General features: G+C 39.6%; 3 protein-coding genes across 6 annotated transcripts in view; all 3 read right to left on the reverse strand.

The window, feature by feature from the left end:
- Nucleotides 1–3,782, reverse strand: part of abca7 (ATP-binding cassette, sub-family A (ABC1), member 7) — a 35,418-nt gene extending 31,636 nt beyond the window's left edge. For 2 of the 4 annotated variants that reach the window (XM_044200536.1, XM_044200534.1), the window contains exons 1-4: nucleotides 3,665–3,782; nucleotides 1,828–1,926; nucleotides 1,592–1,685; nucleotides 588–729 (exon numbers count right to left, since the gene is read on the reverse strand). In XM_044200536.1, coding sequence (XP_044056471.1) covers nucleotides 588–729; nucleotides 1,592–1,685; nucleotides 1,828–1,893 — 302 coding nt within the window. In that variant the 5' untranslated portion in view covers nucleotides 1,894–1,926; nucleotides 3,665–3,782. Of the gene's footprint in view, nucleotides 1–572; nucleotides 730–1,591; nucleotides 1,686–1,827; nucleotides 1,927–2,664; nucleotides 3,645–3,664 lie in introns of those variants that run through there. The other 2 variants (XM_044200535.1, XM_044200537.1) reach the window with 2 other exon arrangements.
- A 544-nt stretch (nucleotides 3,783–4,326) lies between these two features.
- si:ch73-40i7.5 (amyloid-beta A4 precursor protein-binding family A member 3) lies at nucleotides 4,327–13,949 on the reverse strand. Its single transcript, XM_044200538.1, has 11 exons — nucleotides 13,542–13,949; nucleotides 11,441–12,476; nucleotides 10,780–10,807; nucleotides 10,501–10,646; nucleotides 10,218–10,304; nucleotides 8,613–8,789; nucleotides 7,596–7,775; nucleotides 6,444–6,656; nucleotides 5,563–5,682; nucleotides 5,218–5,358; nucleotides 4,327–5,063 (listed from the first exon to the last, which is right to left on the reverse strand). Exons 2-11 carry the CDS (start codon nucleotides 12,461–12,463, stop codon nucleotides 4,992–4,994), a joined length of 2,187 nt encoding a protein of 728 aa, XP_044056473.1. The 5' UTR covers nucleotides 12,464–12,476; nucleotides 13,542–13,949; the 3' UTR covers nucleotides 4,327–4,991.
- A 155-nt stretch (nucleotides 13,950–14,104) lies between these two features.
- Nucleotides 14,105–19,347, reverse strand: pex11g (peroxisomal biogenesis factor 11 gamma). The gene is made up of 5 exons (XM_044200552.1): nucleotides 19,144–19,347; nucleotides 17,682–17,879; nucleotides 16,671–16,849; nucleotides 15,793–15,864; nucleotides 14,105–15,654 (listed from the first exon to the last, which is right to left on the reverse strand). The coding sequence occupies exons 1-5, from the start codon at nucleotides 19,204–19,206 to the stop codon at nucleotides 15,441–15,443; spliced, it is 726 nt and encodes a 241-aa protein (XP_044056487.1). The 5' UTR covers nucleotides 19,207–19,347; the 3' UTR covers nucleotides 14,105–15,440.
- Nucleotides 19,348–20,672: the final 1,325 nt, after the last annotated feature.

The following is a 20,672-nucleotide window of genomic DNA, read 5'->3' on the forward strand; positions in this document are numbered from 1 at the left end:
AGCTGTTTCCCCAGTTTCTAGTCTTTTTGCAAAGCTAAGCAGCTGGCTGTAGTTTCATATTTAGCGCACAGACATGAGACTGGTATCAATCTTTTGATCTAATTCTCTGCAAGAAAGTGAATACCGGTATGCGTATTTCCCCTACATGTCAAACTTGCTTATGCAAAGTCATGTAAAGTATGCCAACTGTTGCTAATAAGCTAAAAATGCTAGTGCGCAGGTATGGTCTTCATACACAAATTATGCCATCTTGCTCAAAGGCTATGTATTATTTGTCTCATCTGTTAGTTAGCAAACAATAGTTCAGGAACACTGGAGTGGGTCTTTAATTGCAGCTGAACAAACTCCTGACTACAAGTCTACATTGAAATGTATGCAGCAGCATTACAGTCTGGTCTACAGCTGTCTTGATCTAATAAACAGAAATTGTTGACATTTTTATAAAAAACATTTTTTTAATTCGAACATAAATTTTGACTGACTGCAGTGCGTCTGTTTATCTATTGGGCTACTTTATCCTACAAGCAATGATGGTAAACTCCACCACTCCAGACAGCTGCCCACGTTTTTACCTCCAGTCTACCTACATGGAGTTGTCAAAGTTTCCAACTTGGCCCAGTGTCTCCCCTGGTGTCGGGCTGTGGAAGCAGGGGTTGTTGATGTTGCAGATAATGCCCTGAATCCAGGGCAAGGTGCCTGCTGATGGCAAGGCTTTGTTTGGAAAGTGACCTACAAGTGAAGGAAAAGAAAAACAAACACAAACAGTTCAGTACCAGGAGATTAGCTGAGACACGAAACAATGAAATTACTGTGGATGTGACCTGAAATACAATTTACAGGAAGCGGACTGAACAATAATCCAAGTATAAATCAAGCTGCTGTTATTTGAATAAAAGCTGTTTTTTGTACAACCGATATCAAATTATAATGTTATTATCTTCAACCTTTACATGCAAGACTGATCTAAAGAAGGCAAAAACAGGAAAGAAGAAGCATGTTCTCACTTAAAAATGTCTGGGAAAAAACGCATGAACAGAAAACAAAAGTTTGCAAAGTTTTCCTGCTCACAAAGTAAAATTTACTGTATGTTGCACCAGGTAGTACACGACTTTTCTGTACACTTAGTGTCCACTCTTTTACTTGGAATACAACCAATCCACAAAAAAGTACTTCTTTATATAAAATATAAAGGTTAATGAACATATACAGTAAATACAAACCCCTCATATTAGCACTGAATAATTAAAATCGGTAATACGCAAGTGTCTGGTTTTCTTTTGCAGTTTGTTACCATTTTTGGAAAGTTTAATTTTTTTTTTTTTTACCAAGATGTAACTTTATGTGGCACAGAAAATGTAAGGCACTGACCAACTGGCCTACATTGTGTTGTGTTGTGTCTTGCTTATGTCACCTTATGATAATGCAGGACTTCTCAAAGAAGGTCACAGCAGGTTAGAAAAACAAATGTGTGCGTCCCACAAGAATCACTCTCAGTGAGTTAATCCTCTTTAGCTGGTTGGCACAAAGCCATTTTTCAGACCTGCAAGTGTGCGTGTGTCTGAAAAGACACACATTACATAATATCACTCACATTGGCTCTGTTTGTACGGAGGGTGTGAATGACGGACAGAGATGAGGATGACGAAGAGGAAGAGCGGCCAGAGGAGCTCGATGATCAGCTGGATCTGTATAAGAGGAGAACAAAGCTGTTACAGGTGCATCAAATAATTTGCCCATTTAATTTCCAAGCTGTGTCTCACATTACATTTTCCCTTACAAAATCAACAAACTATTCTATTCCTTTCTGTGAAGAGAAAATGTGGCCACCTTGTTCCTCCTGCGGTATGTGATGTTCTTCCAGAGCAGGAGGAAGAGCTGCCTGAAAAACCCCATTGCTCCCAACAGCTACCTGGCCATGACACAAAGCTGGAAAACACAAAGTGTTGGTGAGAAAAAGACAAGCTCAGCAGGGCATCCTAGTTGTCAAGTTGTTGGGGACACATGCCATGTGGTTGCTGTGTCCCCACTTTAATTACAGCTGGGGACATTTATCACAATCGTCCTCTCTGTCTTGTCCTGTAACCTCTCTAATGCCACCCATCAAATAAAGGAAAAATGCTCGAAAACAAATCATAAAAGGTTGAGCAATGAATTAGGGTCTAATACACAGATATATAATATACACACTTTTTGCAATTACTTCTATAGGTTCTACAGGTGCCTTTGGACAAAAACATCTGAATGTAACGTAATGGCAACTTTGCTCATGGGCAGCTCCCATGGCAACAAAAGAAAGGTGTTTGAAACATTTTAACTTGAGAGGTCTTTTTCTTTTATCCTAAATTGTTTGTGTAATTATTCACAGACCAAAATATATTTAAATTTCTCTGGAGGTTATTATCTGTTATTCTTTTAGACACTTTTTTCTTTTTACATTTAAAATTTGTTAAAGTGTTTTAAAACAGACTCTTTGTATGTTGTTCTTTAAAATGTGGCCATTTGACTTCTGATGTTGACTATGAATAAGCTAACACATATCATTAGTGAGTACTGTAGTGAGAAACTGTTTCCCCTGCAGAGGACACAACTGTGGCTGAGGACAGTTGAGCTTAATCCTCAGCAGAAAACATCTTTTATTTTAACTTTTATATTTCGTGCACTCACCTTAGACACAAATATGTTGAAGAAAGTTCACAATCCGGTATACGAGAGATCCAAAAGGCTGGTTTTATATTAACTGTGAGTGATGGTTGTCTTATGTACCTGCTGTGATGTGCTCAAGATGGACAATCCCCCGCTTTATCTCGAAATCCTCCTGATCCTAACAGCTTACCTGTTTGACTCTGAGACTGTAGCATTCACGTTTGCTCTGTGAATGCCTCCAGAGTATGGTCTCTTCAGCGTGTTTGTGCTGTAGTAAATAATCTGGAGATCTGGCTCATGATTTGTGCCAGGTTAGAAAGCAATGGCCAGGCTCATTTCCTTTGCAAATCTAACCTCAAAGTCTTTTTTTTTTTTTGGTTGCATTCTTCTGTTTACATTTCACAGATTTGCAGATGTCAGTACAATAGGTATATTATACAGGTTTTGTAACCACTGTATTTTCTTTGATATTTTAATTTTCTTTTTAGATTTTAATATTATTTTTCTATTTTGACCATGTAATCTCTCAAAAGTATTTCCCCTTTCATTATTGTTGTTATTGTAATGTAATATATTTGTCACATAATGTAGGAAGCAAATGTAATGGTGCATCTTAAAAAATTTCATAACATAATATAACATGAACTTACCCGTGCAAACTAAAGGTACGCACTAAAATAAGTCACAACTTAGCACTGTTAGAACAATATGAAGGCATTTCATTTGGGACGCAACTTATTCAAGCAAAATGTAAAGTAAAAATATAATTTAAATACTATTATTAGCTACTGCAATTACCAGTTTACATCACAGTTTGAGTCGTGCATCATTAGTAGCTAAACGAAACAATTAGCTAAGAAGGAGAAGAGGAAAACTCCTAGCTAACGATACAAGTGATATAGCTTCCTCTTCCTAGCATGTTCCATAGTGACGCTGTTAGTGGTTTAAAATGACCTTTTCGAAAACAACACATGAAACGTAATGTCCTCCCAAGACTCGTAAAAGTGTTGTTAATGATTACCTTTCTGTAATGTAGGTGATAAATCTCCTTTGAGTGTATCGGACACACCAACGGTCCCGGTAGCTTGTCATTGACGCCCCATTTCCCCACTGTTGTGACAGCAGGTGCGACCTGGAGAAAGTTCCGCCCACGAGCGACGCCGATTGGCCAAAGTACATTCCAGGGGTGTGGTCACAGAAGCCGGTAAAGAATCTGATTGGCTTTTGTCTATGTTTTGATATCAGAAGACAGCTGATTGGCCAGGCCTAGACAGAGCTGCGTTGCATACATGCTCAGAGTGCCTTACATAATAAGAACTGTACTGTAGCTTATGATAATATTCACATAAATAAAAGGCATTACTTTATTAGCACAAGCAGCATATGATTACATTGTATACTTGTAATTAATTAAAATAGCAGTAAAGATATTAAAGACATTACATTTGCAATTATTACATGAATTTTCTGAACTGTGCTATTATCAATTTTATATAGTATTTTTTCAATTATATATAATGCAACAATAACATATTTATAGAGCTGTTCAAATCTAAATATACAGTAACTCAGATGTACATAGGCATGTAATTTGTTTTAAAAATTCTCATTTTATATATAACCTATAGCACAAAAGCATCCTATTCAGTGACCACTGACTCTCAATAAATAACATCAAAAAGATATCTTACAGATCATTTTAATGAACACCCAAAACAGCAAATTCTTTAAAATATACACAACTCTCTATCAAATAAGGCAGTTACCTATAATTGTGCATGATATCTGCTTCCTGTCAGGCACAGTCAGGGAAGCACTGTATGAATGACTAAATAGCCTTCTCTGAAGCATGTGGCAGACACTTGTTGATATGCATGTGTACGTGAGGGTCTGGAAATGCAGCACAATGAAATACAGAGACTCTGTCCTGATTCAATAAGCACGTTCAGTTCAGGCACACTGGAAACACACCAGGCTGGAAGACCCAAAACTCTTGAGTACAGTATACTCAACACCATTCACCACCATGTAAAAGTTAGTGAAGTCAAAAATATTCTGTTCACGAATTATTGCATCTCAGCTACTTCCTGCAATGTTAAATATCAGATAAATATAAATGGAGAGCTACCATCTATCCCTGTCACTTTAAAATATGCTTTCATAATATTCCAATGTACTTCTTGTACATCTTAAAAATATATAGATAGACTAGTTTGTTGTATTCAGTGGCGTGACAACAGCTTGTGATATGTTGTATGATCAACTGCATAATATTTTCTGAGTTTGGCAAAAGTTCATGTGGCTTAAACACTGTACAGTATTTTTGTCCTTGATGCAGCAGGAAGCGCTCAAAGAAACACCGGCTGCTCTTGTCCTGTTAAGAGTCGATATGTTGAGGCTGGCATGGTCTTCAAGTGAATCTGCCCAGAGAGAAAAATATAAATTTAAACTGTGAGAATATGTTATAATCCCATATAGAATGTAAAAAAACAAACTTTCAGTGGAATACCTATTACTGTATTTATGACAAAATCAAATCTCATTGTGCATGTAAGCATTTCATCCCTTTCTCACCTCTCCGACAGCATTGGTCAGGATCTGGATGATCTTGTCGTGCGGTGTGGCGACGACGCTCTGCCCATTGATTTCAATGATGCGGTGCCCAACACGGATGCCTCCTCTCTCCGCTATACCGCCTCGCATCAGACTGCAGATCTGCAACAGGAAGAGAGAAAGGATATTTACATTTCAAAACAAAGAGATGTGTGAGACGTAGTTGAAAAGCACCACAAAAAGCTAGTAAGTGGACCTTGAGTTAAGATTATGTTGTCAAAGAACTGAAGAAAATAGAACAAGTACCTGTGAGGGTGAGACAAACCTGACTTAAGTTCAATAGTGACAATATGCATATTGACTTACAATGCCGTCCTCCACACTGAAGCCCAGTTGAAACTTGGGATCTGGCCTCCTGATAATCGCCATGGTGACCGGCGGGCAGTGGACGATGCTGAGCTTCACATACTTTTGGCTTTTTAAGTCCTGACATAGAAACAAAATGAATGAATTCACTAAGCACTAACACTAAGATTACAGCAGTAATGTGTTGTGTGTTCAGTGGCTTTGACCCTTCTTTTCCTCATTTATGTTTTCTTGAATGTCTGACCACGGCTGAATAGAAACAAGCCTAAACCTAATTGTAAATGCTTCTTTCTTTGCAAATTTCTTTATTCCTGTAACTGACTTTGTAATGTCCTAATCCTGTAATGTGGCATTTGTGTGCTGTTAATTAAGTCTTTATCCTAGTGATGTGTGCTGCATTACTACTTTAAACGTCTGCAAACACGTGTCTTCTCTTTAGCCTCGAGCAGTCTGATAAACGTTTGCATGAATTCTTTCTGTGCCTGTTTACAAAGTCGATTGCACTTTTTTTAAATGTTTCTTATGTTTATTATTTCTATGAAATAATGACTCTTGAAATATTGAATATCAATGCCAAACACTGGCTATACACAACTTGATGAATACTGAAATTGGCCCTTTAAACCTCAATTAATATCTGAATACACTATCAAATCAATGCTTGTATTAGTACAATAACACTGCATGGAAACACTGACATCTAGTGAATCCTGAGGACAGTACATTTGCTGTGAAGAAGGCAAGATCACTTGAATGCACAGTGTTTATTACATTTTAGGCATTTTATCTGAAGTGCCATCAAGAAATTGTGCCATTCCAGCATAACAACAACAACGCTTGAATTACTGTTGATATAGTTGTGCCCCAAGTCCCTTTCTTACCCGGATGATGTTCTGGCAGGTGGTGATGGGCAGACCCACCAGGCTGGTGCTGTTGACTGACATGATGCGGTCACCGATGCTGAGCTCGCCGCAGCGCTCAGCAGGACCTCCGTGAAGGAGGTTGGTCACCACCACTGTGGGCAGGATGGAGCCCCAGCCTGACTCCACCACCGCCAGACCCAAGATCTCTCCAGGAGCCTTGGTGATGACTACCTGAACCACAGACACACAGCAATGAAAATATTTTCATTTGGAAAGCCAAAGATTTCTCTACAATCAACTACATTTGAAAGTTTTCATTAGTTTTAATTTGTGCTTGCAAGTAGGTGTCAGATTTTTGGTGGGCCTTGCAGGCGCTTGGTGGCTATGCAGATGCAGAACGTATAATTTAACCTTTAACTATGCTAGTCACTCCCAAAGGAAGGTGACTCGTAAGAGCAGTATTTGTTACCCAGCTGGTCGCCAGCATTTTTCCCTCTGCAATGGTAAGGGAAGAGGGGCAATCACACTTGCTTCAGTTGAGCACATGTTTTTATTCTTTACTTCCTTGTGTGATCTGGAGTAGACAAAGGCAAGTTGAGAAATGTGTCTTTGTTTTTGAACATTACTTGTAGCTGTTTATCTACTGAAGGGGCGATGAACTCAGGATGGACTACGGTATGCATCTTAACCATTGGGGCACTAGGACACTTTCAATTCAGTTACATCAACCTCAACAGATGAGAAATGAGATTAGGTGAGATGAAATGAAGATGAGAGACAACTGTTGGACAGGAACATGACCAAATGCAAGACTGAATACTCTTTTTGCCTAGTGAGCTGAACTTCTGACTCACAACTGGACTAACCTCTGTTCCACATCATATTTTTCAAGATGTTTCTAATGTCTGTAAGAAATATCTTGAAAAAGCTTGAAAACATGATATTGGCTACCATCTAAAGTTAAATATCAATGATTAATGGTTTAATTTATGCATTTAACCACTACACCTCATACGAGTATAAAATCCTTAATAACATCTTAATGACATCTATTAATGGCCACCGTCTGCAACCAATGATTAAAAAACAAAAAGGCATGTATGAATCACACAAGGATACAGAACAGCTGTAGTTTGTGTTAAGACATGTGGCAAAAATCACTCTACTTACTTCGCGGAGGTTTTGAGAGTCAGAGAAGTGGGCCAGGTCTCCGTTGTAGAGCTCCTGACTTTCCAAGTAGTCACTGTACTCGCCAGGCCTCAGATCGCTGGCCTTGATGCCGTTGGCCTGAAGAAACTGCTGGTAGGCGACTCCAAACGCCTGACCGATAGCCTGGGCTATAATCTGAGCCTGGGTAGAGAGACAGGGTGAAGGAGATAATCTGACTCAGATTTCAACATTGTTGTTACACTCATGTCTATTGGGAGACTTCTGAATGGTAAGGGCATTTGTTAAATAAATATCTTTTCATATGAACAAATTAAAGCAAATTAGTTAAATTGCAAAACACTAAACAGTAAGCCCAAAATATATGTCACACCCTGAAACTAAAACATCAACAAAAAATAGAGCATCAAACCTGAAAAAGTTCCATACTTTCCGTTAAAAGGTGATCTATTTTTTTACTTTTCACTTGCCCCCACCCAAACTTTTCATATAAAAAGAGTTACGTTTGGGAAAAACTAGCAGTAGACGCAGTGGCCTCATGCCTTCAGTGTCCCTCAGCTAATTAGTTTCTAAAAAGAAACTCTTCCTCCTCCTATTCAGTCTTGCCAACAGTGGGAAACTGGGACGACAGCCAGACCATTTTTACATTCAGGAGAACTTGCTGGCTGTCTGGGGGAAGGAAACCAGGCCAAGCTGAAGCTGAAACTGTTGTCCACCCGAAAACAACGCATTTGAGCGGAGATGCAACACTGAGGGGAGCAAAAGACACCTTAATAATGTCTTGAATCGTTAGCCCATTTGTGGGTTTTGCACCTAAAGGCTCAAGACTACAGATGAATTGAAACGATGAAGTTGTGGCCTCTATGAAGATCATGAAAGCAGAGCAGGAAACACTTTTTTTAATCCTCAAACAGCTGGAGTTGTAGACCAACAGCTGCTGGGGTGCAATATGAGCTGATAAGTCAAACACATGAAGGTTTCCCGTTTTGTAAAACAGAAATGTCATGTCGACTAACTCACATCTTCAGAGGAGAAGACGTGGCAGATCATTAAGCACTTCTTCTGAGGCCCGGAGGAAGAGTTAGAGGCTGGGTCACCATCCTGCCCTTTACGTTTCCTTCGTGCCATCAGGACCACAATGTCACCAATGTCGGCAATGTAAGAGATCATCTGCAGAGCGTGATCCATCATGGCTTCCTGATTGGAAACGAGACACGAGGGTGTTAAAAATATTAGAAACAGATAGAAGACAGGAAGGTCTGGTTTGCACTTGAACTTGCAGAGACTTGTTTCCATTACAAAGAACACCTTTATTGCCCCACCTTTATTTTTGTCAGTGAAGTTTTATTGCCTGGTCGTCTACTTACAAGCAGAGACCACTTCCAAAATTCTCATTGGTGAGACATTCAAGGATGCTTTAAGTCTCCACAAAGGTCAATCAGCTGCCAAAAAGCGCTGCATTGGTGAGCTACGTAGACGAAAATATCTAATTAAGAAGACAAATATGAACTTTGTAAAAAGGATTATGTGACTTTGGGAATTCCTTGTAATAGAAATGTTGCTGTTGAGCAGCCGTTATATCTCATTAAATGTATTAAATCTGAGAAGTTGAAGTGTCCTTTAATGCCGGGAGAATAAAAAAAAAAATGATTTCTGCTCACAAATTAATATAACAAATTACAGGCAACTTTCCCTTTGAATACAAGTTATAATTAAAAAAAGTCAAGATGCTAGTAATGCTAACTAATGTAATTAATTAGAAGAAAGAAAAAAAAAAATCACCCAAAAAAAGATTATTTTTTATCTATACGTATGGTGCGAGGAGGAGCAACCAGCCATGCAAAGAGGGAGCTGACAGCAGATGACCCACATTGACTCTCCTGACAATTCAACCACACAGCAGAGGAAAATAGACTCTACTATAACTGCAACATTACTGCAGAGCTCTCATATTAAATCACCACTCAATTCTATATTAAGGATTCTTGCTGCGAGGGCTTGGCTTGAAGGTGAAAATTTAAGTGCAATGCTGCTTTATAAAACCTTTAAAAACCCTGAATCTAATTACATTCCAGGCATTTAACTCACGCTCATGATGAGGGAGCAGGTAGGGACACGACAATTGCGGACATCTAAGTGGTGCAGGGTTACGACATATATTCGATAACTCCTCCAATCAAATCGCTTCTTCACAACACACTTTGTTGACTAACAAACCCCAGCGAATATACCTCCATGTATTTTTGGATGAAGTAAGATGAGGTTAATCATTTTATTTGATACTTGAACATCTTGATTCCGTCCATAGCTGAAGCTAACATACTTTACGAATTCAAATCCATCCTACAACCTGAAATCCATTGAGATTCCACTTATACCCATATTCAGTATTTGGTGGCTCAAAAGCCAGAAAAACCACCAATTTTAAGTTGTAGAATTACCACTTTAGTAAAGTGGTAGCAAAGTGGTGCTTGTGACACTATTAATAATACTGAAAACATTTTCTAAATGTGAGCAAATGCAGAAATAAATGTGGTCAAAAACCCCGAACGAGAGGAAAAGAAATTCAAAACTATGGGGTAAAAACATTCACACGACTTTTTTTGAGCGGCTGGCAAAACATACCTGTGTGTCCGCACTGAGCACTTTGATTCGCTGGGTGGAGATGAACAGATCCACCTCTGTCATTGGCTGGGACTCTCCCTCCGGAGCCTGAAAGAAACATGGTCGCCCTGATGTCACATGTGTATTCCTGTCCGGATGACGACATCCCAACCAGCTAATGTCATGATAGGTATTTTCAGCATGAAAACAATCCCTCACTAGAACGATACCACACAGATGTCACACTCAAGACTGTGTGCATCCACTGGGAGCTTCTCTTAGTGCATCTCTTATTTGAGTTCACCTTAATGCGGTCCACAGCCTCCTGAGCCTGGGTCATACGGGCGTTTGTAGACGGGTTCTTCTCTGATTTGATCTGAGTGGAGCCCAGGTACTTGGCACCAAATACCACCCCATCTAACAGGTCTTCAGGGTCACACGGACCAGGCACTTAAGAGTAAAAAACATTAACAGCAGACGATGACTTGGCCTCATTTCTTTTTGGTGTTGATGTAACATTTGACACGTAAAAAAGTCGTGCTGAATTCCTATGAGACAAAAGAAGTGTGCTGAAGTGACTCACCGTCTTTATATGAAGGATGATCAGCACTCTGCAATGACAGCAAAAAGAGGAATGAATGAACTGTCAAGACTGAATTGCAAATGGTACAAAAAGAAAATAAATAACAGTTCAGTAATCGATTAGTTGATCAAGAGAAAGATTATAATTGCCATACTTGATCCTTTTGGTTTGGACCAAACATTTGCTGGTTACAGCATCACAAACACCAGCTCCGAAGCTATCTTGCGTTTCTCTGTTTTACAGCATTATTAAATACCTTGAGTTTTGTTTTGCCAGACAGAGACAAAACACCGGGTTCTGGTCATTTGCCATTAATTTTAATTGATTCATTTTGACATTTTTGTAGACATATTAAATCGAAAAACAAAAAAAGTTTCAGTCATAACAAAAAAAGTACAGATGACAAGTTAATGTTATCATTTGTCCAACTTCAACATCTCTGATGACAAACAATCGACAATCTGAGTTTTACACTTCCTTTAAGCTGACAAATCTTTTTCACACAAACGTATAGCATTCATCACAGTAAGTAGTTTGAAACGTACGTAGGTTACATGAGAAATAGGGTCTTCTGTAGAGAGTAAAATTAATGCATCAACTAATTTGGAGTTTACAATTCATCCTCCTTTCAGCTGGTTATAGTAATAGTACTTCAACCTACCTGCTCGCTCTCTGCAGCAGCCTCTTCTTCCTCCGGAGGCTCCTCGCCCATCTTCATCCACACTGGCTCAGGATACTCATCATCGGGCAGGGAGGCGAGGGAGTCGTCCCTGTGCCGCCGCTGTTGACCATTCCCATAATGCCCCCAGAACTTTTGAGCGTCCTCCTGGCTGTAGGAAACTGACACTACAGCGTCCACCTCTCCTCTGTGGGGCAGACAGGTGGGATGGGGTGCAGCGCCGATCTCTGTGAACTGCAGCAGCCCCAGCAGGTCTCTCTGGTGGCTTTCAGAGAACAGCAGCCCTGTGGTTTCAGTGCTGTCGTCTGTTATGTGGGAGGGAGCACACGCTTCCAGCTCAGACAGGCTGGAGTACGGATGCTGAGCAAGGTGAGGCGGTGTCCGGCATCTGGGATGAGGCTCTTCCCCCATCATCTGGAGCTGGCTGAGCAGGGTATGGATGCGGCTGTGGTCTTCATCACCTGATCTCCTGTTAGTAACCTCAGCCTCCTCTTCACCGACCCTATTCTCCACATCACTTAAGGTCACCTCCTCCTGGTATGCCCCAACACCCTCCAAGTCCTCAAGCCTCACCCCTTCCTCTTCCTCAACCGCTTCATCCTCTTCAGCCAGTGCCACCTCAATATTCTGGACTGGCTCTGCAGTATTTCCCACAAGCTCCTGCGGGTTCACGTCGAGTGCCGCCACAGTGGCGCTCATGTTCAAAGGAAGTAATACTGGCTCAACCGGACTGGCCTTGTCCAGAATGTCAGAGGGAAGGAAGCTGGGGTCATCCAGGTCATCTGCTGAGCCTGCCTCACTGGAGGAGTCAGACCTCCAGTCTAATGGAGGAGGCTCGATCAGGTCGTAGGAGTCCAGATCCTCCACCTCTGCACCTGGCGGAGCTGCCACAGTCTGTCTGCTTACCTCAAACCCACAGGCTCCATCAGCTGGGACAGTGGCAGAACACAAGGAGTCCGAGGGCGCAGACGCTGACTGATCAGCGGGGCAGACGTCTGAGTCCATTTTGAAAGAAAGCCTGTCAGAGGAAAAGTGGCTTTACTGTGTTGATTTCTGGTTGAGATCACAGCAGTTTCATTTAAGAGGTCATCAGGAATTTGGTTAACTAAGTTTCCAACTACATGAATGGCACTGTCATAAAAACAAACATCGAAAAAAGTAATTGATGTACTAACTGAACTGCCAGTATAACAAAAGACAAAAGTGCTAGTAGATGGCACTGTCTGAAGTACAATCATACACCCCCTTGTCCTCATTGCCACATAACAAGATAGAAAAAACAGCCTAAAGTTCAAGGTACAAGGACAACATGTACACTATGTGTAACCGTCAAATACAATACATCCCTTTTATCTATCAAATGCATTTTAAATACAAGTCCCTAAAATCAATTGTCCCGAGAACAAGGCGGCTTGGGAATTCACCCAGATAGAGCATACCAAACTTAATTAAAATATTTGCAATTTTACAAAGCATTCTTAAATGGTAAATGTAGTAGTCTCTTTGAACGACATTGATGAATCATTTTACAAATCTGGCAGGTCTTCTGGTAAATTCGGCATATAAATAATCCACGAGGCAACACAGTATTTAAAAAAAATCTCTGTTGTGATATTGGGTCACACCACTAACTTACAGTTTTATACAGACTATGGTTAGGGCGCAGTAATATGAATCCCAGAGAAGAAAAATCTGCTTGCAATAACTTGGTGGGTGTAAATTAGCGTTAACGGTTTAAAGAGTCGTCCATTCAGAAATAGACCGTATATGCAACTTTATTAGGTGCTTTGAAAATAAAAGTAAAACTCTGAATAGACAAAATGTTACTGGAGTGTGGAATTAGCTCATAGCTGTCCCTCCAAGAACACAGCAGAAAACTAACGGTGGCTGTAACTTAATCTAAAAAACAAAACCCAGAATCGTTACAATTCAGTTTGGCTAACTAAAGTTAGCTAATAAAGTAGCTCAATGCTAACTAGTTAGTTAGCTAATTACCAACCGCAGCACCCCAAGACGAGCTCGTTAACGTGTAATTTCTATGTTAAAACACTGTGTTTTAAGCAGCGAAAAGAGCAGCTCTCACCTGCTATTTTAGGTCTTTCTGGGTTTCTTTGTGCCCAGTCTGAGACTCCTGTGGGTGCCACGACAGGTAAGTTGACGTGGGGTGGGATTTGAGTATTTTCCAAAACTTTGGCTTTGTTTTATTCGTCATACTAACAACAGCAGAAATATAATAATTTCACATAATCACGGCCACGGTTAAAAAAACAGAGTTTTCCTGTCATTGTTGCAGACAGATTTTATTTATTAGCTGCTAGTTGTGCTGCGTTCACGTCCTCTTGTGGCTTCCGTCTTTCGGTTTCTTCTTCCTTTTCTGTACGACGTGAGATCTATACACGACTTAATCACAAACTCTATTTATGACACTTCAAAATCCCGAGTTACAAACAAATCTTGGTATTTATTCGGAAATATATACTTTCTAACATTTTTGATTTTGAATTTAACCATCCGATTTATATTTTGATCTCAAGAGGATCTTCTCTCAATTACGATCCGTCACTCAGCACTTGAAGGCAACGGTTGCACACGTCATGTCTAACCTTCCAGACCTGCTCAATCAAACGTAAATAAAACGATGCAAGAGAGGGCAGAATTCAATTTATTTAAAAAGTTCATTAGTTTACATCAAAATAACTTTACATATAATTCATTTTACATTTCAAGCAGCTTCTGTCCCATTTGACCAGCAATTTGTTTCCATACAAAATTTCATCAGTGTTGCTCTGTCAGTGTTTTCTACTGATTCTTTCATGCAAATCAGATATTTCTGCAACTAATTTCACCAGTTAGCACAACTTCAACGCCTGAGGAACTTACTAGTTAAACCAGTTGCTTTAGTGTAGCTTGAGGACATTACATTATTTAAACAAACACTAAGTCTTTCAACGTTATGTGACAGAAATCAAATTTTTACTTGAGTGATCCCAGTAGCCCACTCATAACAATCACAAAAGGTGTAATAATTAATTCACTGTATATGATAAAATGCAAGATTGAAAATCAGGTGTATGGAGTGTGTGTATATAAGGCACCAATTTACCAGCCTTTTCACAGTGCCATAGTATTTCTCTTAATATCACCACACAGCTTTAATTTCTAAACACAACCATTATCATCCCTGTTTTAGCTACTCACCTTCTCAGGGTGATTGACTGAACAGGTAGCGGTCTAGTGTCCCTTTGCGTCTCCTCTGCACTTACACCTACTGTTAAACATAGTGGTTGTTGCAAGAATCAACCTGTGACCTGCCAGGTATAGGATGAAGTCTCGGACCACTGCATGCTGACAAACAAGGAAGCATACTGTAAACCGTCTTGTACTCCTCGGGCAAAAGAGTTGTCGTCCCAGCCAAAGTTGTTTTTGGAAACTTGGCTGCATTAAAGCAGTCTCAGAGAACAAAAAGTAGGAGGTATTATGTGCTAAATACAAAGACGATTTACCCCAGGAGCTGCCTCCAGTTAACCACATCATTAGGACTTTATTGTCATGCTGGATCTGAATCCTCCACGTAAATACATTTATCTGCATGTAACGACACATAAATCCTAAATAAATTTCATTTGTGTGATTGTGATGCTGCAGCAGTTAGCTGAGAAATAAGAGCCAAGTCAAAGAAGAATTGATTGATTAATCTCATCATCAAATCTTGCCTCCCATTGTCTGATGACCGACTAAAATGTCAAAATATCTTTTAAAAAAACCCATCTTTTTTGCCAAAAAGTCACATCTGATTAAGCACTTGGATGATTGGCTAGAAGTCTGCTACATTTTACTTGCTAAAATACTGAAATGAATCTCCACAGACAGTCTGATCACATTAAAGATCTGGTCACATCCTCTCACTCAGCATTTTCCACCAATACGCATCATCCGTTCAGTCATCAAAGCACCTGATCTATTCCTCACTGTGAGGTGAAGACTATGAACTGTCTGTCTGGTCACTGTCGCCGGCATTCATCTGAGTCAAACCAATCAGAGACGAGACGGTGCCCATCAGCCCCACCAGCCAGTTGGGGAATCGTCCTGCCCACAGGAAGCCGGGCGGCATCCAGTGAATGGCGTTACTGAGGTCAGCCATGCTGCTGAGGACAGAGAGCACCTCCGCTCGCATCTGTCTGCGGAGCTGAGAGCGACTGCAGGAGGAAAATACACTGGTTTAACAGGACATGTGGTTTGAACCTGTGACTTTTCTATTACAGAACAATGTTTCACAGTGTGAGAATCCCTCTCTGCATTAACTGCAAAGAGAGTGAAAACTGTAGATATAGCACCTGTTGCCACCTCCTCCGTCCCTCTCATATCTCTTCAGCTTCTTCTTCAGTAGCAGCAGAACTCGGAGTGATCTAACGAACAAACGATTCACATGACACTTCAACTCAGACTAGCGGTGTTTCGTGGCCATTTGCTTCATATTATCCATATTTGCAAATAAAGCAAGTGACTAAGTTAGTGCTCAGTCTTACAAAGTAATTCACAAGTTATTCTTAAGTTAACTTTTTAACATGATTAGCATTTAATTTACAAATCCCATGAAAAGACCAAAACCAACAATGAGTTAGTCCGTCTTTAAATACTCCCAATTTACTAATCCTCACGGCGGCACTCAAGACCAAGCTCACTGATTCCTGCTAAAGATGTAAATCTTTAAAAACAGGTCACAAATATATCGTTTCATTTAAAAAAAAGGCTCAGTAATTTCCTAAAACAGCTGTGCACTGTAGTTTTTAAACAAACGTTACTCCAACAGGTGTAATTAGTGTATTTCTTGGGGACTATTCAGCCACGGATTGATACACATTTGGTGCTCTAGTGAGTATTTACAGCAGCAGGACGGTGTATGTGGGACTGACTGAAAATCAACTTCAGTGCAACAGTTTGTCTCCTCGTTGTGTTTTTTAAAAATAGTTTTTGGACAACAATAAAGCTCTATGGCACAGAGGAATAAGATATATCAGGCTTTGTCTACACAGGAAATACCTGTTAGAAGGATCAATTCATTGTGGATTTTAGAAAAATGTTGAATTTTTCCAGCCTTATCATTATATTCAGATCAAATAAGTGACAATTGTCATTTTGGCACTCCATTAATCAGCGTATCCAGTCAGTTGGTGTGATTTGATTTGACGTTTGTGGACAGACGATCTCAGACCTGAGAATTCCCAGAAGCAAAGAGGTTCCCCACAGCACTGTGCTGAACAGCCACCACTTATCAGACTTCACTTTGATGAGCTCAGCATCAGCCGCCCACGCGATGTGTTCACACGGGTAGTACAGCTGGTCGGCCACGTTGGTCAGCACCGATATCCAGCGCACGCCTGCATCCTCCTCCTTTGAAAGACATGCGACATGCACTAAAGTGGCAATCCTTAAGATTTCAGTCCTGGTTGATTTGGCGACACCTAGTTACTGGAGGTAGCAGCAAATGCAGTTTAATACTACAAGCCACAGAATTCTGGTCGTGTCTAGATGGTGACCCTGGATTTGAGAAACTCTCGCAAGATTTGTACGCATTGTTTCTTCATTGTGCGCGTTCCTAAACTTAACCAAGTAGTTTTGTTGCCTAAACCTAAATCTCGCGAGAGTTTCCGCAAATCCAGGGTTACCATCTAGACAGGACCCAGAATTCTGGGGGCAGCAAAAGAAACTATTGTCGTTTTAATAGCAAGCACAGCCCATAGTGAAACTGTATTTATGTATCACATCACCCCATCGTTTTTCACAGAGAACATAACTAATGAGGTGTTTAAAAACATTATATTTACATTTTTTGTCTATATTGTACTACACCTCATAACTAAATTTACTGCAGTACTGGCGGGCAAAATTTGAGCACCTTGCTATTTTAAAGTATGTAGTAGTAAAGTAAACTATTATTTTGAATTGGTCAACAATGTATCCTGTGAGTCTTAGCAAACAGAACCACTGTCAAAGCTTCATGGGAACTGTAGCTGTTGAATGTGAACAAAATAATCAGTCTTTTATCTCAAAAGGAAGAGGTGTTCAAATTCTACAATAGCTGATGCCCATTTTGTTTAGAAGATGGACAGAGAAGCCTTGTATCATGTTTCAAGCTAATCCATCCCTCCCCGACTGAATTATGAAGAATGAAAAGACTTGAGAGGAGGAAGAGGATGGAGGAGAGCGTTGTTGTGTGACTCACCCCGGCTCCCATCCCATAGCTGCGGGAGTAGGCCAGCATGGATAGATCGTCAAACAGCCTCAGCACCGTCCGGCAGTGGCTGAGCTGAGCAGAAAACAGCAGCAGACTTTTCCCGAATCGGTGGGATGAAACGTCTGTTTCTGCCTTCCGGGAAAGAAGTCCTCCTGCCAGCTGGGAGCCGTAACAGACGGTCCGGATCTGAAAAGACAAACGGACGAGGAAAACACTCACAGTACTTTTAGGAGACCGGAGTGTTTATCAAAGAGGAGACTTTACTTTCAGGGATGTAGTGAAAGCTGATGTTTAAAAAAAAATGTTATTCCCTGTAATTATCTTTTGATTAAAGCACAGCATGTTATTATACACAGCATTATTCTTGCTGTTTGTATGTTAAGAATAATAATAATAATGACAGTATTTATGCAAAAATTGCAATAATATACAGCAAAAAGTAAAAAAAACACACATAATTTTACTATATTGTTATCTAGCATTTGAAATATTTGAAAAATACCACTATCTAATAAGCCACACTTTATGAATGGTTTATATATTCTGACTAATGGCTTCATTAAAGTTAAAAGATAATTTACTAATGCTTTATAGATCAGTTATAAGCCATTAAAAAGGACAGTTTGAGTTGCCAGGTTTTAAAAACGCTCTTTGAAAATTTGACTAAAGAGCTGTAAAGCATCTGGACCAAAATGCATTTATTAACAACTAAGTAACATCTACAACTGCACAATTGATGGATTGTGATGTGAGAATTTTTCATTTTTTTCACAGGTCAGCAACTAGAGATGCGACTTTATTTTATTTTAATTATTGATTAATCTATCATTTTCTCAGTTAATTGTTTGGCCAATAAAACATCAGAAAATATTGAAAAATGGCCACTGTTTCCCCTCACAATTTCCCTTTGCCTAAGGTGGCAGCTTCAAATAGCTTTTTTTTGGGTCTGACTAAGACTCCAAAACTCAAATATATTCAGATTACTAGGATGTAAGACAAGAAAAAAATGATGAATTGATAATCAAAGTATCAGTATTAATATAACAGTAACAGTATTAATGCAGTATTTCAACATTTCTTAAGTAATATCACACAGCAAAATGATACATATACTGCACAAGTATCTAGTATTTACATTTCAGCACAACTCTCTAATAAACCACCATGTCTTAATGGTTTGTAAGGAGTAACTAATGGCTTTATTAATGGTTAACAACACTGGAGTAGATGTGTTCACAGAACTTTGGCCAATATTTCTGTTTTCGTGTCTAACAGGGGTAAACTCTCAATGCAGCTGGCAGTAAACACTGAACTAAACCCATGTTGAAACTACACTTACACCTAAAGTGGAATACAAAGCCACAGTTACATAAAACTAATGAACTATCCCATATTAGAGCGTGTTTATTTGCACCCCTGATCATTTAAATACGACTACATGAGTACTTACAACTTTATCTCTCCCCCTGTATGACTCCAGCAGTCGCACCAGAGACTCCACAGACTGCTGCATGTCTGTCTGCTGCTCAAACACTCTCACAACGCTGCACGACAAATAAACATTGACATACGAAGCTCCTGCAAAAGCATCTCCACTTCGTCAACACAAACTGTTGTAACTGGACCAGTTCTCAGCTGGACTTTAAAACCGGAAGTATCCCAAATAGACGATCACCGATTCAATCGACGCAGCGATGGCGTACTGCTGCCCTCCTCAGGTCGGGCAACATCATCTTTGCTTCAGCAATACTGGCTGATATATGTATTTCAGTAAGAGCATTTTAGAAAATAATGCTCGCTGATAATATAAACCATTCAGATGAAGTTCTTTACGAATCAGTATTTTGTAGGTTGTGAAAGAGCTTTATACTCTTATTTGCTCCAGTGTTTTCCTACCAAAGCAGCCATTGTGGTTATGTGAAACTGCCCTACTACGCATAAAAAAATACTACACATGTTCATTTATTTACATGCGTTTCTCAGTTAATCCTAAAAATGTTTCGACTCTATCAATCAACATGACAAAACCTAATTTGAAGTTTTCTTTTCTGTAACCATACTGCATTGCATACTAGTCTATTATATATTAATATACATATTTATTTTTAACCCTGACTGTTGTGGCCTGACCCACCAGACTCTGACCTTGACACCTCCGATCTGATCTCCTCCTTATCTGACCCACCAGCACTAGGGGAAAGCCTGGGTGCATGGATGGGGAAGAGGAGGCACTTCTGTCTCCAAAACCCAGAAAAAGGAACAGATAACCTGCTGCATTTGAGGGTCACACTGGAGATGATAAGTCTGATCCAACAGGTGTAAACCACAACCACTTGGAGCTCTGATATGGATCGGAAAAGTCTAAAGATGTCTGAAGTCTGTATGAACTTAAAGAGGATGTATGCTTCTGATATAACATTTGAAGTAACTGTACATATTGTGTAATATGGAGAAACATATTTATGTAATCATGTGTGAGTCCAGACAGAAGAAAACTGGCTTCTTGCTATGCTAATTATGCTTCAAAACAATTAATGTTTTTAGTTACGTATCTTTATTAAATAGGATGGATTGAAGTGGTTTTCTTTTCCTGCTGTTTGTTTATATTTTACTTTTTGAATATTTAGTGTTTCATTTTCATATAATAAAACACACCTTATAGTATATACTGTATATATATATATGTGTGTATATATATATATATATATGTATATGTTTCTGTTACTATACACATACAGTAGCCCACCAGCTGTTGGTTTCAGTTGAACATTCTGTTGCTATAGCAACCACCGCTGGTAGAATTCTATAACAGTTGCTGCTCAACTGACATTGTTACATCCACCATTTTGTCATTTGAGCATTATCTGTATGTACTGTTTTTATTAAAGCTGTTTTGTGATTGTAGATTTAGTAGAATTTCGTTTTTCAGTGATCAACTTACTGCTAACCAAGCTAGCCACTAGCTGTCTGAGACTAATG

This window comes from Siniperca chuatsi, linkage group LG6 (assembly GCF_020085105.1).
Source record: "Siniperca chuatsi isolate FFG_IHB_CAS linkage group LG6, ASM2008510v1, whole genome shotgun sequence".
NCBI classification, from domain to species: Eukaryota; Metazoa; Chordata; class Actinopteri; order Centrarchiformes; family Sinipercidae; genus Siniperca; species Siniperca chuatsi.